This window comes from Pteronotus mesoamericanus, unplaced genomic scaffold (genome assembly GCF_021234165.1).
Source record: "Pteronotus mesoamericanus isolate MK-2021 breed Mesoamerican mustached bat unplaced genomic scaffold, CSHL_Meso_final contig_164, whole genome shotgun sequence".
Classification (NCBI taxonomy): domain Eukaryota; kingdom Metazoa; phylum Chordata; class Mammalia; order Chiroptera; family Mormoopidae; genus Pteronotus; species Pteronotus mesoamericanus.
The window spans coordinates 24,701,094-24,720,047 of record NW_026555065.1 but is presented as its reverse complement, the minus strand read 5'-3'; the positions used below and the strand labels follow the sequence as shown (position 1 = coordinate 24,720,047).

At 38.6% G+C, this 18,954-nt stretch overlaps 1 protein-coding gene across 1 annotated transcript in view; it reads right to left on the bottom strand.

Moving 5' to 3' along the window:
• Positions 1 to 18,954, bottom strand: part of FSIP1 (fibrous sheath interacting protein 1) — a 185,997-nt gene that overhangs the window by 97,878 nt on the left and 69,165 nt on the right. Inside the window, exon 9 of the mRNA XM_054565599.1 lies at positions 14,750 to 14,890. Coding sequence (XP_054421574.1) covers positions 14,750 to 14,890 — 141 coding nt within the window. The remainder of the gene's footprint in view (positions 1 to 14,749; positions 14,891 to 18,954) is intronic.

Below are 18,954 nucleotides of genomic sequence, written 5' to 3'. Positions count from 1 at the left end.
AATAAACATACAAGCCACAGGCTGGGAGGAAATATTTGCAAAACATATATCTGATAAATAGACTTCCATTCAAAATAGTCACAGAACGCTTAAAGTTTAACAATAAGAAAACAAACAATCCAATCTGAAAATCTGAAAGATTTGAACAAAGATCTGAACAGATACCCCAATAAATAATAGATACAGATGGAAAATAAGCATATGGAAAGATGTTCAACATCATAGGTCATTGGGAAATCACAAATTAGAATGAGAGACCACTCCACACCTATTAGAACCCAAAACACTGACACCCAGTGCAGGCAAGGCTACGGAGCAACAGGAACTCTCCTTCCTTGGTGGCAGGAATATATTGGTGCAGCCACCTTGGAAGACAGTTTGGCAGTTATTTACAAAGTTAAACATAGGTTACCATAGGATCCAACAATCGCACTACTAGGTATTTACCCAAGTAAGTTGAAAATTTATGTCCACACAAAAACCTGCACCAACATGTTTTTAGCAGCTTTATTCATAATTGCTACAACTTGGAATCAACCAAGAAGTGCTTTAGTAGATGAATGTAGTACATCCATGCAATGGAACATTTTTCACCAATAAAAAGAGAGAAGCAATTAAGATACATATAGACAGGAATAAATCTTAAATATATATTGCTAAGTGAAAGAAACTAATCTAAAATTTTACATACTGCATTATTTCAACTAGGATAATAATATATTCTGGAAACTACAGAGACAGTAAAAATAAAACATTCTGGAAAATTATAAAGACAGTAAAAATGACAGCGGTTGTCAGGGATTCACGCAGAGGGAGAGAGGAATGAAGAAGTGGAGCACAGGTGATTTTCAGAGCAATGGAGCTATTGCTCTGTATGATACAATAATGGTGGGTATGTGTCATATTTGTCTAAAACCATAGAATATACAACATAAAGAGTAAATGCTAATGTAAACTATGGACTTTAGTTAATGATAATGTATCAATATAGGTTCATCTATTGTAAGAAATGTACCACACTAATGCAAGATGTTAATAAGCGGGGAAGTTGTGGATCAGTGGTTGCTACGGGTTGAGGGAATAGGAGGAGGAATGAACAGGTAGAACACAGAATATTTAGGAAACAAAATTATTCTATGATACTATAATGGTAGAAACATGACCTTATGCATTTGTTAAAATCTACATAACTATACAACACAAAGAATGAACCCTAATGTAAAATATGGACATCAATTCATAATAATGTATCGATATTGGTTTATCAGTTGTACCATATTAATGCAAGATGTTAGTAATAGGAAAATTGAAGGTGGGTATTCAAGAACTCTACACTTTCTGTGTAATTTTTCTATAAACCTAAAACTGTTCTAAAAAATAAAGTCTACTACAAATTTTAATTCATCCAGGAGTACATTTCTCTATTAAATCTAGTGTGTATTCCAATTAAAAACTGATCAATGTAAAAAGGTGAAGTAAAGCTTACACTTTAAAGTTAGGAGAGGCAGTATGAAAGCCAGATAAAGAGTTGAAAAAAATCCACTTACTGGGAAAAAATAATAGTGAAATAGTCTTGCAAATGTAGGTTCTGTGTGATTTTATTTCTTTTTCCTTTTGTCCTACAATTCAGAGGCTGACATGCTGTTCCAGGAAAGCTGCGTAACAAATTTTCTATGGCTTATTTGAAAATACTGGTGCTGTTCTCACTAGAGGGATGATACAAAGCTTTAGAAAATCTACAGGAAAAAAATGAGGGGGAAAATAAGTGTAAGTGCCAGGATTCTGTGCCGAGATCAAGGAAGGTCTAACTTCAAGAATTTCCACTTTCATTATATGTTCATTTCTGTGAGTTCTAATTGGTTCCATTTCAAATCTTCCTTTGCCAAATTCTCAAAAGCCCCTTTTATTTCTTTAAATATACTTAACAGACTTACTTTACATTCTGAAGTAAGACTATTCCAAACTGCAGTCTATATGGAACTGGTTCTATAGTGTGTTTTTTCTATTAACTATTGCTTATGGTGGCTTATTTCCTTATGTGCTGGGGGCGGGGGGGAGGGGTGCACCTTTACTGTGAATTCATGGTCCTCAAACTTTATTTGTGGAAAGTTTTTAAGGTCTAGATTTAAACTGTGTTCTTCCAGAGAGATTTCCCTTTCCTTTTACCAGGATCCAGGAGTACTACCAACCTAAAACCACTTTCAATTCATTCAACTTGGAGTTTTTCAAGCCCTACAAGTCATATGAACTCACACCCAAAACCTGACCCTTCATGCAGGCTTGTAGTTAGAATTTCTCATGGGAGACTTTTGTTTTCCATTCCACCCTCAACCAAAGCAGATATAGACAGAAACAGACAGATATAAACACAGATAAAGCTAGGGATATGTAGATACAAATTTCCACCCCTCCCTTTTCAGAGCAGGTTTCTCCTAGTTCACCCACTGAGGTTTTAACCATTTGGTGTGCCCACTCTGTGTGGGAGTTCTGATTTGGCCTGCTTGTCCTCAGGCTGTCTCCTGAGCCCCCTACACAGGGTCTGTTAAAACCCAGGCTTTAGGCAATTGGAGATCAACAAATGCCTTGAGGACAAACGCTGCCTCCAGTGGCCACTTACCCTTCCTGATTCATACTATCTTGTAATCTCTGTCCTCCAAAATATTCCCTTACTTTTCTGCCAGCTCAGCCATACTTTAGAAATTACTTTAAAAAAATACGTATTATCCATCATATTTAGGTTTTTTCTACTAAGAGAAGTTTCTCTAAACATCTAGTCTGCCATACAGCTAGTAGTAGAACTCCGAGATTTGGCACAGGGGGCTGGCTCCAAGGCTATTTCTAAAGTTTCACGCTGTTTCTAAGCGTGAAACTTTATATAATTTGTGGTCCCAGGCAGTATTTTCATTTTATTTCAGCTTTTTCCAATTTCCTTCCATGCCCATGGAAACCCCACACTGGCCCAAGTCCCACAAAATGAATCTGGTTTTGGTCCCAGCCTCACATGGATCACTTTGACCTCCCAGCTTCAGGTCTGCTAAGTTTTGTGTTTCTATTGCATTTCTGCTTCAAATAATAATACGTCTTGTTTTATTATTATGCTATGTCTTGAATTTTTTATGTGACTGGAGCCACAGCAAGTATAAATTTAGGTCAGTACATGATCAGTACATAGCCTTGACCAGAAATCAAGATCAAACTATTGTACTTTTTATAGAATTTTTTATCAGGTAGAATTTCAAAGGCAAACTTTTTCAAGTATCTTATATGTTTTCTCCTGAAACACTAATATAAAAGCTAGCATGTCAGCCTTGACCAGAGTGGCTCAGCTGATTGGACAACGTGCCACAAAGTAGAAGGTCACTGGTTAGATTCCCAGTCAGGACACGTGCCTGGGTTGCAGATTCGGTCCCTGGTTGGGGCGCGAACAAGTGGCAACTGATCGATGTTTCTCTCCCTCTCATTCTCCCTCCCTTTCCTTCCTCTAAAAAGTAAATAAATAACTTGTTAAAATAAAACCTAAAGCTAAAGTGTCAGTGAAAGACGGCATCGTGTGAATCATACAGGATGTTGAGAATAAGGATTTGTTAAAGATAACCTCCGGGCCCAATAAGCCAGAGGTGGAGGTCTCTGTAGCTCCCTATAATATACATGAGTCAAAGAAGTAGGAACCAAAGACCAGGGAAGAATCTAGTGATATCAAGACTTCACTATGTAAGAGGATCAGAGGTCTAGGAGACATAAGATGAAGGTAAAGAAGGGGGAAGGCAGCTACATGCTGAAGACTGAGATCCAGGAGGCTGGCTGCTCAGAATCACAGCCTCAGTGTTGGAGTATCAGGAATGGGCCTCCACTCAGTGCTCCTCAAAGCCAGTGCCAGTCCTTGAACAGTTGCCTAGCAGTCTGCTATGAGATAAGGATCTACCCCAGAATTTACAACAACCATGTCCCCAAGCAAGCTTTTCTTGATAAAGTAAAGAATGTATAGATTTACATTCTGGTGAAAGTTCCTTACCCCCACCAGTAACATACAGTTCTCTGACCATTTCTGTTGAGATCACTGCTTTAGATAATCCTGCTTTGGCCAGAGGTAGCCTTACATGGTAACCAGAGGTAGATCTAGGATCTGAAGGTTTGTTAAAAACTGGCTGTAGTTGGTCAAAAAAATAATGAAGGGTAAAGACCACATATGCATAGTAATGACAGTTCCACTAGGGAAAAAAATCATTCGAGAATTTAATATACTAAAAATGATCTTAAGTGTTAGAAAAGAAATTAAATGGTATATTAACTCTGTGTTAACATCCAAATAATAGGCTTGAGTTCAACCTCTAAAGCTGTCATAATTTTTATTTATGTATTCTAATTTTGTATCAATAAATGTTATACTGGTTAATGTGTTTTATATGTGTATATATATCATATTATAACTTTTACAATATTTATTTTACAGTACACAGTTAGATTTAATTATATCCTTCAATGAGATATTATTTGCTTATTTCTTGAAACATGCACTTGTTCCATATAACCACATCCATAACACATGGCCTTTATCAATGAGCTCTGAAAACTAATTCAGAAAGCAAAAGGTGAGTTACGTTAGGACTTAACTAGCTTTATTATCTATTTCTAGAGCCTCTGCTCAACAATAAAGCATAAGGGGAAAAAACAGGTAACATTATATAACAAAGTTGCCATCAAAATTTTCATTTTTAGATAACTTTCTTGTTATGTCCTTCGGAAACAGCACAATACCTACACCTGTGATAACAATATCAAGTCTGCATTATCTTAATATATGTAGAGAATCATAATCCAGAAGAAAATATCCTTAGTGCTTTTTAAAATTTTTGATTATATAGGAAGAATACAAAATATATTTATAACTCCTTTTGTTCCAAAATATATTTGAAACTAAAATACAAGTATATTAATGCATTTTATAAATAGAATATTAGAGTTGAAACAAAATAAGCCGATGAAGAACATCCAGTTAACATCTTATTTCCAAAGCACTACAGCTGTGTTTTCAACTTATCCTATGCTATATTCAAATATTATAAGTAGCCAATAACTTTTAAAAAGTTACAGGCTCATTTATTCATTCCAGAATAATTTCTCAACACCAGCCATGTACCGTAACTGCTACAAGCTGTTTCTCAACCATTAAATAATACTATTCAGTTACAAAAAGTTTTGTCAAGATTCCTGTATTAAATGATATAGACATATATTAGTGCTTCTGAGAGTTTTATGATCTACTTGTTTCAAAATGTATTTCTTAGCCTATGTTAATAAGAACACATTTTTAAGATTTGTTTACTTGTTAATGTACAAATCCCACTCTCAAAATCTCACAACCCAATATTTTGCACTATTATTGTATACATCTGCCACCACCTACAGAAGGAAAACAAAGGTTGTACATGCCATAAAAATACTAAGTTTTTGCATCAACTGTATTCTATCCATCTTCCTAAAAACTGTTACAAATGAAAAAAAGATTAAATAATTTCTACAGTTCTGAACAGTAACTCCAAAGAGAAAGTATAACTACTTTTCCAACTCAGGTCTAAGTTAATATGCAAACACTAAAGCATACTAGTTAGCCTCCCAGTTTAACAGCAAACATATCAGGTTTATTTGAAGTTCTGTTGAATTTGGAAAAGATGTATAAACAGTTGGTAACAGCTTAAAGTTTATAGAAAAAAAGCCCACTTTTATATGTAGTCTCAAATCTTGGCTGAAAATTAACTGAACTATACAGCTGTAACTGAAAAAGGTTGGATTTAATGAAAAGTTCACAGGATGAAGTGTCAAAAGAATTGGGGATTGGCCCAAGTCTACCACTAATCCATGGAAATGGCCCATGTGACCTCTGAGGCCCCTTCAGCTCTCACATTCTATAATTCCGATTCTATGGCATGTTTAGTAATTGAAGGTAGACCCTCCATCCATTCACTGAGCAGAAGAAACCCTCCAATGTTCTGATTGGGGTCCATGTATTCTCATACTAGGTTAAATGGCAAGAGCATGTCGAAATAAGAATCAGAACAGAAGGACTTATCATCTTTTGTGAACCACATTCTTATCCACAATGCCCAGCAACAAGGCTTAGAGTGCTAAACATTTTGATGCAATAATGACAATGCAGTTCACCAAACAAGGCCAAACTCACTGGTTTCCAGGAAACTGAAAAGGGAAAGAATGTAGAAAGAAATAGTAGAGACTTCAAATGATGAAAAAAATGAATAAAGTTCAAACTGAGAATCAAAAAGAGACACAATAAAGACCTAAAAAGTATAGTCAATGTATTTAGAATGCTTGGAACCGTGGAGAGCTTTTCCTAACAATACTAACAAAACATCTTTGAGAATATTTTATCACTAAAGAAGTCAATGAAATGAAAACAGATTGATGATTCTTTCTTGGAAAACACAAGACTAAAATTGAATTCTTTTCATTTGTGAAAGCTAGAATTATTATGCAACTTCATTGAAGGCACTTTTTATCTAATCCAAGAAGTTGAAGATGTTCTTTACTTTAAAAAAAAATTCCCTTAGTCTCATTATCAAGATGGAACATTCAATATCTCAGAAAAATTAGACCAAATGTGAATTATTGTTACTATTTAACTTATTCAATAAGTATATCACTAAAGGGTTAAAACATATATCAATTAAAACAATTAAATAATAAAATTGCCTCAATTATGACTCCCTTTTCCTTAGAAATAATGGCAATTTGACAGACAGTGGAAGATAATAAGACTATTAAGACATTCTATTTCCCTTCAGATTGTTATCAGTATATATACACATACACACTAAATAATTATAGTTGATACTTAAAATCTATCTAAAATTTTTATTTTTGTTTTATATTACCCATTTCCAACTAAAACTTACTGACAAATCCACATACTACTGTTTTCATTATCCTACCATAGCATTAAATGGGTTAAGATTGTATAAATTGCTTCGGCATTCTATTTGAGAGCACTTAGATTGTTTCTTACTTTGTTTGGTTTTCCTTGGGTATTACTTCTTTGGAAATATTCCAAAACATGCAATTATCCAGATCAAAGCTATAAATAATGGTAAAGCTATAACAATTAACCAACTGCTTTCCATGCCTTAAAAGCTACCAATAATGTTCAAATACTGCTGTCCACGCCACCACACCACTCTCACTAACATACAACTATATCATATTTACCATTATTTTTGCTCATCTGATAAATGTATATAGTGCCTAAAGGTTATCTGAATATGTGTTGCAATCGCTGGTAAAGCCGAACATTATTCCTTGTGATGACTCACTCTATTTTTTCTAAATGCATAAAGGCCACTTTATTGAGAGATAATAGAATGATCTTTTGTATGCATCAATGTTTTCCATATCTTTAAACATTAATTTTGCTTACAAATGCAACACATGTACTGTGAAAGTTGGAATATAGAGGAAAAAAAGTGTGAGAAATATCAAAATCACCCATAATCCAATGTACTTACTTTTCCCTTTAAATAGTGTATGTTATAAAAAGTGAATTTCCTTTTTTCACCTCCCCATCCATCCTATCCTCACTAAAAACAATCACCATTAAGCATTTGATACATGTCATTCCAGAAATTTTCTATGATTTTTTTTAATGGAATCATACTGATCATGGTCTTATGCAACAGGCTCTTTATCCTTAATATTCTATCACAAGCATCTTTCCAAGATATACAGATCTGCTTCATTCTAACATGTGTATACATAGTAAGTTATAAAAACAGGTCAAACAAAGACAAAGCGGTCCCACCTGATATCTGAGGTAAACACATTACATTTGTTTCTTTTTTTTTTCATTTTCATTTTGGTGGTACTCCTAGGTACCACCAATTACTGCCTCCCTGATCTTCCACTGCAATCACTGAGCCTACTCTCACTTCTGCCTCAACCTACGGCCCATTCTCTCCATTTTTGGCGCACTGCTGACGGCTGTCAGGGAACACCCCAAGACTGGCTGACTGGCTCCATTTCACAGCTATGGTTTCCAGCCTCAGCTTCACCACTGCTTTCCAGCTTCATTGTTCACCACTGCTTTTTTTTTTCCATCCTTACAGAGTCTATGCCAGTCCTTTCCTGCTCTACTTCAAGACCCCTGCCCCACTCTACCCTCACTCTGACCATATGGCTGGATCTCTGATTTACAGAGTAAACACAGAACATGCAAACATGACCTCTATCACCTTGCCTTCATCTCTACACCTGCTTTTCTAGGCCCATCCTTCCCTTCTTTCATCCTGAGTCAGAATAAGGGCCTCTTGATTTTTCTCCAAGGCTTACCACTGCAATTTCATCCTCTATACTACTTCCTCCCCTTCCTTATCATAGAAAGAAGCTTATGAAAATGCCGTCTTAAGAATGTTAATAATAACAATAGCAATATTAATAATAAACATTTATACAGCACTTAAAGGGTCCAGACCCTTTTCAAAGCACTTTGCATGTGTTAACTAATTTAATATTCAAAACAGCCTATGAGGTAAGTGTTAATTATAAGTATCCCCGTTCTACAGATAAAGGAACTGAACCACAGAGAGATCAGGGGACCTGACCAAGGTCACACAGTTAGTAAGCACAGAGTTGAGATTCAAACCCAAGCAGTCTGGCTTCAGGATCTGGCCCTTAACCTTAACCTTTTTATCCCGTTTATAGAAGCTTATATACAGGACTATAACTCAGGGTGGTGATACTGTAGAAAGCAGAGTGGGGTTAGAAGGCTGAATGGGCAGAGAAGCCATTAGAGCATCCAGAACAACAGAAGGCGACTCCCTGAGCTAGATGGGAAACTCAGGGGTCAGAGGTGTCTGAGCCTACTCTATGGCACATGACTGAGAGGCCATCTATGGAGTTTGTTTCATTTTGTCTATTCTATGAGTATGGCTGTTTCCATTTTCTTCTGATTCTACCTTCTCAGATTATCTCCATATAAGTAGTTATCCTGACAGAGGAACTCTTACCCATGATCGACGTCAATACTGCTAACCCCGTGGGAACCAACTAGGCAAGAGGGCAGTGGCTCAGCACAAGTCCTCCACTCACATGTGAAAAAGACCTCAAAGCAGAGCATCTCCACATACTTGCTGTATATAAACTGCCTCCGTGTGCTGGGGAAACTGACCCAAGCCATTCAAACACCCCTCTGATACTTAAACTCTCTCTATAGCTATGCAGAAGGTGTCACTCCAGTCTAACTGGAGAGCCTTACCCGGGGCAGACTATTTCCACTGAGGTAATTCTAGTTTCCTTAATATGTGTTTGAAATCTGTCTCTTTATGACCTCTCAATCGCCATATTATTTCCTGCATTATAAAAAAAATAAAAGTAATACTTCAAAACTGTTACTGAAAGTAACAGTACTTTAAATCTCTTTGGGAAGTGATCACGTGTGATATTGCTACCGCACCATCCTACTCCTTCTTCCCCACAAAACACATAGACACACTTTTCCTTGCCAGGCTAAATATGCTCAGTCTCATTAACAATCCTTCTCATGACCTGGTGTTAAATCTCATCCTCACCCTTGTTGCTCTACTATCCAAATATGATCCACTATGCTTACCTCCCCCTTAATGTGTAGCATAGCAGCTACATTACATTGCTGACTCATACTGAGTGAATCCTAAAGATTTGCTTCTAGCAGCCTGGCTCATCCTTCCGCTACTTACGCCGCTGTGTTCAGGGCCCCCGCATGCCCACTGAATTTTATACTACATTTGTGAGCCCCAACCTCCCTTCATCGTGCCTACTTGCCCCAGCTCCTGTTACCCAGATTCATTAATACCAACAATGCCACCACCACCACCTTCAGACTAAATCAAATCCCACTTCTTCAACCAATCGTTAGCAAGGCAAATGTGCATCCGCAGCCTCGGCCCACTGTCTGAAATGCAGAATTAAGTCCCTTTTTCAGCCTTCTCAGGCAAATCATGCCTAGGACCCATGTGGCTCCAAGAGTACCCCCTCCCGGGACTCCTAAATGCCTCTTAGCTCACTCTTTCCTCCTTCCATCCCTAAGACTGAATATGGATTTGATCCTTAAATCACTAACTCACTGGGCTCAGATTACTCCTTTTACCCAAATTAATGATTTAAAACAATGTTCTATTGCAATACAGAGAATGAGACAAGGCTGTAAAATTAGTCATTTCCAGAGTGCTATCATTCAGAAAACATATTCTCTCATGTACAGATAGCAGTATAAAAAAAAATAATATATATACAAATGTGTGTGTGTAGAACAATCTCACATTCTCCTAAAAAGTGTCCTAAACTTCTAAAAGTAACTTCCAATAGCTATTAAGCCAATTAGTACTAAATATTTAGGAAGTACACAAACTGAGTTTTAGATACGATAAATAATATCATCTCTCACCAAAAATAAGGATTCCAAGAATCACAGGAAAAAGGACAAGGTGAGCTAACCCAAACCTGATTTCAGAGTAACAAATCAAGTCTCTAAGAGACTGAGTTATTCAAGGTAACAGAGCAGGGCACTGACAACACTCAAACAAGAACTCAGGTCTCCAGATTCCCAAACCACAAAGTATCTAAAAGCTTGTGAGATACAATGGGCTGTGCAGAGTTTGAAACAGACACAGTCTCTTCCCCCAAAAGCATACACAGTACACATTATGACAACTGTGAAACACCAAGCAATTAAAACACAAAGACAATATAGGTCAACCCTCATTGTGCCTTTATCGACCAAATGCCAGCTTCTAAAAGTATTGACTATAAAATAAAAAATTGTGAAATTATCATTTATATGAGGGATTCTAAACATTTTTCCCATGAGTATTACTGGTTATAGAAAACTTATCACACTTTAATTATCAAAAAACAATATTAATCATGAAAAGTAAGTCAGTACCAAAAAGGTAGTATAAGCACAGTTGTTAAAAGCTAACCATTTGAATCCCCTCTTCCACTTATTAGCTATATAACCTTGAGGAAGTTACTCAACCTCTCTGTGCCTCCACTTCCTCATCTATAAAATGAAGACAGTCATATTTACATCTTAGAGTGGTTGTGAAGATTAGATAAGTCAATAAATTCTAAAGTACCTGGAGCAGTGCCTGGCACGTAGTAGGCAACAATTATTGTTTTTCTTTTCCACTTAGTTAACCAACTCTTGATGTTTATCATGTCTCTTTAGGTCTTGCCAACCTTCAGGAAGCACTGGAATAAAATATAAGATTTCCTAGAGGACCCAGGTTTTATGTAAAAAATTAAATAATGATAGAGACATGGTAGAAGAGATACATTTTCAAGGCATATGATAAATAATCAGAAATCAGGAAAACTGACTTATAGAGAACGACAGGCTTTGCCTGCCTTGGATTGGCAGGTGTGGGGTGAGAAGTACTAGCAGTTTTCAAAATCAGTAAAACCACAAACATTCTCTTTGCCACGTCAAGTTTGAAATGCTCCATCCGCACCACCACAACTATTAGCTCAAGTCCCCTTTACACTTCCTAACCATTCCTACTACTTCTACTTCTTCCCCGTATCCACAGACTCTAGGAGAAAAAAATCCCTCTGAAAATAAAAGCAGAGGTCTCACTGAAATAAAACCCCCATTAAATTTCCCATAAAAAATAAATAAAAAGGAATTATAAAGAGAAGCACAATGCATTTATTCCCCATAGATCTGTCGCCTGAATGATTCGGTGGCCCCAGACATCCTTGAGGCTCCGGGTCAGTGCTGCTGTCCATGTGAGAGGGGTTCAAAAGGGTGTGTTCAAGAGGGGGAGGGGTGGCTGAGGGATCTCAGTCAGGATTGGGGCACACTGTTGGAGAGCTCTGAGGACATCAGAATTTAACCAAAATCACTTACCTGCTGTCTCCCCCCTGGAGCAGCATATAGAACTGAATAATGGGAAAAGAGAATGATGAGGTTACAAGTGGCTAGACAGGAGGTGGCAATGCTGAGAGAGGAGTAACACAAGTCAGGACAAAAAAGATTTTAAAAGAATCAAAGGGAACTATGGTATGATATGGCAACAAATTAGACAGACTGCTTAAAACTTAATGAGGCTTAAAGATCACCCAAGGTAATAGGATTAATAGGAGGCAGAACGTAGATACTGCTAACAACTATGATAAGACCAGCCCTGAGAGAGAGGATGTTGGCAGGTTCACAAGTTCAGCCTTGGCATGTTTAATTTTAGGTAAAAGTCAAGTATCCAGTAGGAAGCATTTTATGGGTAGCAGGAAAAATCATATTGTAGGGCATTTTTAATAGGTTCAGAATATTAACCAGCTCACAACTTAGTTGATTTAAGAACCTTCTCTATCAGCAACAGTATGACTTTAAATGGCAAGTATTTAAAACATGATATAGGCTCAAGAGGGATTAATAAAATTAATGAGTAACATTTTATGAATTATGAAAAAGTGGGAGTATTTGAGTGATAAGTTCAATATATAATGATAATTTATATGCAGAGCAACTACCAAATTTTTCCACAAAAAAAGGACATTTATGTCACTGTAAGACAGAATAGTAGGCATATGGATTATTATTCTGACTTCAGATAGTATTTCACAAATGTATTATGTCACATAAATTAAGTATAATACTCCTTTAAGTCCTATAAACCATATTAAAGCTTTCATTCAAATTCTAGCTGGCAAATTTCCATGTCAGTTCTCTTGACAGTATTTTTTAGCATATTTTATTGATTATGCTATTACAGCTGTCCCATTTTTTTCCTCCTCTTAACCCCCTACTCCCGCAGCACTGCTCCCGCCAGCATTCCCGCCGTAGTTCCTGTCCATGGGTCACACACGTAAGTTCTTTGGCTTCTCCACTTCCTATATTATACTGTTCTTAACCTCCCCCTGTCTATTTTGTACCTACCAATTATGCTTCTTATTCCCTGTACCTTTTCCCCCACTATCCCCCTTATCCCTCCCCTCTGATCCCCATTTCTGTGATTCTGTTCCTGTTCCAGTTGTTTGCTTAGTTTGTTTTTGCGTTTTTTTCGGTTCAGTTGTTGATAGTTGTGAGTTTCTTGTCATTTTACTGTTCATAGTTTTTGATCTTCTTTCTCTTAGATAAGTCCCTTTAACATTTCATATAATAAGGGCTTGGTGATGATGAACTCCTTCAACTTGACCTTATCTGGGAAGCACTTTATCTGCCCTTCCATTCTAAATGACAGCTTTGCTGGACGGAGTCATCTTGGATGGAGGTCCTTGCCTTTCGCGACTTTGAATGCCGCTTTCCAGCCCCTTCTTGCCTGCAAGGTGTCTTTTGAGAAATCAGCTGATTTCCTTTGGGAACTCCTTTGTAGGTAACTGTCTCCTTTTCTCTTGCTGCTTTGAAGATTCTCTCCTTATCTTTAATCTTGGGTAATGTAATTATGATGCCCCTTGGTGTGTTCCTCCTTGGGTCCAACTTCTTTGGGACTCTCTAAGCTTCTTGGAGTTGCATGTCTATTTCCTTCGCCAGATTGGAGAAGTTCTCCTTCATTATTTTTTTAAATAAGTTTTCAATTACTTGCTCTTCCTCTTCTCCTTCTGGCACCCCTATGATTCAGATGTTGGAATGTTTAAAGTTGCCCCAGAGGTTCCTAAGCCTCTCATTGTTTTTGAATTCTTGTTTCTTCAGTCTGTTCTGGCTGAAAGTTCATCTCTTCCCTTGTTCCAAATCTTGGATTTGAGTCCTGGTTTCCTTCTCTTCACTGTTGGTTCCCTATATATTTTTCTTTATTTCACTTTGCATAGCCTTTACTTCTTCCTCTGTTTTGCATCCATACTCAGTCATTTCAGTGAGCATCCTGATTACCAGTGTTCTGAACTCCACATCTGATAGGTTGGCTACCTGTTCATCATTTAGTTCTATTTTTGGAGCTTTGATCTGTTCTTTCATTCGGGCCATATTTCTTTGTCTCAGAGCACCTGTTATGCTGTAAGGGGTGGAACCTTAGGTATTCACCAGTGTGGGGCAACTTACTTCACTCAGTTCTGGCGCTGAATGTGGGGGAGGGGTCAGAGAGGGAACAATGCTGCTTGCTTGGCTCTTGCCCTGCGTTCAGTCACTTCCCCTACTACCCACAAGCTACTTGGATCCTTCTGGTACTGATTCATGGGTGAGTGGGTTTGTGTACATTCTAGGACCCCACAGATCCCTCCAACAGACTCTCTCCTATGAGAGTGGGAGTATCTCCTGCCACCACAACGCCTACAGGTTTTTACAGCTAAAGGTTTTGAAGCTTTATTTTCCTGTGCTGGAACCCTGGGTTGTGCAGTCTGTCTCACTTCCCAATTGTCCCTCCCAATTTATCCACACATAAATGTGGGACCACCTGGTCTGCCAGGTACCATGTTGCCCACCCGGTCAGCCAGCCACTGCCTTGCTGCGAGTCCTCTCCACCCCAGCCATCCGTCTCCACCCCTACCACCACTCTGGATGAATGTTTCTTCTTTAAGTCCTTGGTTGCTGGACTTTCATACAGTTTGATTTTCTGGAAATTATGGTTATTTTGTTTTTAAATTGGTTGTTGTCCTTCTTTGGTTATGCAAGGAAGCAAAGCACATCTACCTAAGCCTCTATCTTAGTGGGAAGCTCAATTTTATCCTCTTGAAAGATTTACCACATGAAAACAGCCATAATACAGTCAAAGGAAACTGGAGCCTTTTTAAATACAATCATTGGTTACAAATAGATTTCAAATTAAAAAAGACCTACCACATTTTCCTTCATCTTTCTCAGCTTTGCATCTATTTCTTTTAGACGATTTTGCTGATCCCGTTGCTCTTTGGTGCTCCGAAGTACCTTGTCCCCTGGAGTTATTTCCATATTTCTATCATTATCATTAAGGTCAGGTTCCTAATTTAAAAAAACAAAACAAAACACACACACACACACAGAGGCTGAAAATGTACCATCACACACCATTCTAAATCAATTGAACCTTGAAGATTAGTTTTGCTTCTCAACCAATGTCTCTTCCAAATTAAAATGATATTTATAATTCTCTAAACTCTTCTTATTTGAGAAGGGAAAGATTCAACTCTACACAAAACAAGGAGGGAAATAAACCCAATCATATGGAAAGTAGGAAGTTAGAGTGAAAAAAGCAATGGCCAGGAAGCTGTGACCTGGGCTCCAGTCCCTGCTCTGTACTTAATCAGCATGGACTCTCAGGCAAATTGCAGTTTCTCTAGACTTCAAGTTCATCATATATAAATAATAAGAGAAAACCCTGCCCATCCATGTTAGGAGAAGTGGTTATGTAATAGTGAAAAGAGACCTATACTTGACAAAGTCAAGAATTTTGAATCCTGGCTCTCCCCGGTTCCTAAGATGGCCTGAGGGAAGTCAATCAACCTCTCTGAGCTTCAGTTTCATCATCATCTTCAGAAGAGGAGGAAGAGGAAGAGGAGGGGGAAGGAGAGGGGGAAAAGAATATCTAGCCTAAAAGTACATAGTAGGAATGCAACAAATAATGCCTAAAAAATGTGAGCTGAATATGCTCTTTGAAAAGAATAAGTATTATATAATGAAAGTATTTTATTTTGAGCAATATTTAAACTGATAAAACCATATTCTTCCAAAGTTAGTATTATTTCTAGGTGATAGAAAAGGGTATTTCTTGGTAGTAAGTTGGTCCTATAACTAAACTTTCTATCTTTTTTCCCACAGATCTCATACTCTGCATTGCCACATAGGTGATTGGCATAGCTGTCATTTTTGAAGTTACTCAAGCCAGAATCCTCTCACATTCTCATTCCTTACATACATTGGGTCATCAAGAAAAGTCACCATTTACTTTCCAATACTCCTTTAATCAAGGTCCTTCTCCTTTTTCACTGCTTACTCCTCATTCAGTACAGCCAGAGTTTTCAAACTCCAGTGTGCTGCAGACTCACCCACAGAGTCTGTGAAAATATTCAAAGGCCCAGCCTCCACCCCAGAGATTCTGATTCAATAGGTAAGGACTGGGGACTAACAGCCTGAAGCACAACTACTTGGGAATTTGAGAACTATCAGCTTGAGCTACTACCTGAGCCTCTTAACTGGGCTTGGTGCCATCCATCTCCCCATTCACTCCACCTTTTGCAAAGAAGCCACAAAGCAAGGTGCAAAGTCATCACCACTTCCCTTCAGTCTTGGTTCCCTTTACTTGTGTCTCAAACCCAAAGCCTCAGCAATATTCACTATTCCTAGTTCTCCACCACTCCATACCTTCTCCCTCTGACTCCTCATACAAGCCCCTACTCCTTTTGAGCCCAGCACAAACATATATCTAGTATGAAATAGTCCCTGACACACCCAGGAAGGGCAGCTATTCTCCCCAGCATTCCACATCATTGTACTTACCACACTGTCACTGCTCAGAGAGAAACCATGACTGTTTCCACTCTGAATCTCAACACAAACTACAATCCTGAGACTGTATAAGCACTGGTGTCTGATGAAGGTCTGCTTTCTGGTTCTTAGATGGCCATCTTTTTGCTTTGTCCTCAGTGACAGAGAGCTCTGTGGGCCTTATTAATAAAGCACAACAAATCCTATTCCTGGGGGCTCTTCCCTCATGATCTAATCACCTTCCAAAGACCTCAAGTCCAAATACTATCATATTGGGGATTACATTCCAACATATGAGTTGTGGAGGAACATAAACATTGAGTCTATAGAACATAGTGATCTGAAAAACATCCAAATTGAATTTCATTTTTAAATGAAAATCACTTTTTTAAAAAAAGGACATCACTTTAATAATCTGCAGCTATAATTTTTTTTCAATCATCGGATAGGCAAAGAAAAACACACTAAGAAAAATATTTTAAGTCAAGTTTCATCAGTATTTTTAAATTTTGCAAAGCTGCCATTAATAGACAAGTCACAGGCTGAGAGAAAAATATCATAACACACAAGTCAGAGAAAGAACTTGAACCTAGTATATATAAGGAATCCACATAATTTAATAATAAATATGAATAAAAAGACAATCCAGTTCTAAAACAACTTGAACAGATACTTTGTAAAAGAAGATATGTAAATGACAAATAAATACAGTCATACTGTGGCACTCATTAGCTTCAGAACTCATCAAACCCTGTATTCATCACATTTTGATGAGAAAAAACTGTTTCAGCACTCGGGGCTTTTTCAGGACTCATTAAAACTTGCATGATGCCACCCCACAAGAGAAAATACTTCATGTTTTTTTCTCATCGGTTTTGGCACTTGTCATGAGCTCTGGAACAAATTAATTATGAGTATGGAGGTACAACTGTATGTGAACAAGTCTTTGAAGAAGGCAACATAGGCAGACATGGCTTACCTCTTTGCACAACCACATCAAAATTACAACTAAAATATAGAACAATCATCACTCAGGAACATGTGAAATCGAGTTGAATGGAAGTCTGACAACTATGGAATCCATCCAGACTGATAGGAGGGGCACAGACATGGAACAGGCAGCCCCTACACCTACCTAGATAAAAATTTGGGAGGGATATCTTGGGAGCAAGGAGCCCCAAACCCACATTAGGCCCCCCCCAACCCAGGATTCAAGAGCCAGGAAGATAAGTCCCCACAACTTCTGGCTGCAAAAACCAGTGGGTACTGAATCGGTGGAGGAGGCTGCTGGAGTCCTAAGCAGTTCCTCTTGGGGAACCCACACACAGACTTACCTACTCAGACTCATTCCCTCTGAGCTCCAGTGCAGGGATATACAGTGAGAGACTGTAGTGTCTGTCATCAGGATGAGCAGAGGCCATTGTCTCTCTGCTGAGCCCTTCCCCTACAGAGCTCGTAGGCTGGTATCATATCTAAGACTCCATCAACCTAACACTGTGTGACCAGCCCTGGAGATCCCCAGGGACTCTGTCCTACCCAACTCATGGGCCCACCGAAGCTGCTTTTCCAGAATAATGGCTGGTCTTGGCTCCTAAATCCTATCAAACAAGCAACAGCTGGCTCCAGTGAGCCCTAGCAGCAGCCAGACTAAAGTCATGGCCTGTCTTCACCTGAGAATCTCCAAGCCCAGCACAAGTAGCAGCCATCTCCGATTGCTTCACAGTTCAGGCAGGGTAGCCCCAGGAAAAACACAGGTGGGGGCTGACCTTGGCCTGTACCACCCAGGAAACCCCAGAGCCAATGCACTCTGTGGACAGCTACAGACTATGTCAAGCCCTATCGCCCTTCCACTGCATAGATGATCATCCACGGAGGGCAGGGGTTGGTGGTCAATGGTCACAGCCAATCCTTGCAACTGACTGACCTGGGTAAATCCCTCCCATTGACCTGCCAACAGCAATCAAGGCTCAACTATAAGAGAAGGGTGTACTTAGCCCAAACAAAGGCCACATCTCGAGTGGTTACTCTTTGTCACTGAGGACAAAGCAAAAAGATGGCCATCTAAGAACCAGAAAGCAGACCTTCATCAGACACCAGTGCTTATACAGTCTCAGGATTGTAGTTTGTGTTGGGATTCAGAGTGGGAACAGTCATGGTTTCTCTCTGAGCAGTGACAGTGTGGTAAGTACAATGATGTGGAATGCTGGGGAGAATAGCTGCCCTTCCTGGGTGTGTCAGGGACTATTTCATACTAGATATATGTTTGTGCTGGGCTTGGGAGATAGCAGAGGCTGTGCCACTGGACCCTACAGGACACCTACAACATTAGGCCACACTACCAACACATGGAGTCAAAGCAGCTCTACATAGGAACAAACTCAAAGAGACTGCCAAAATAAGGACACAAAGAAACATGGCCCAAATGAAAGAACATATAAAACTCCAGAAAAGAACTAAACAACATAGAGATTAGCAGATGCAGAGTTCAAAACACTGGTTATAAAGATGCTCGAGGAACTTAGTGAGGACCTCAGCAGCATAAAAAAGACCCAGTCAGAGACAAAAGAGACACTAACTGAAAT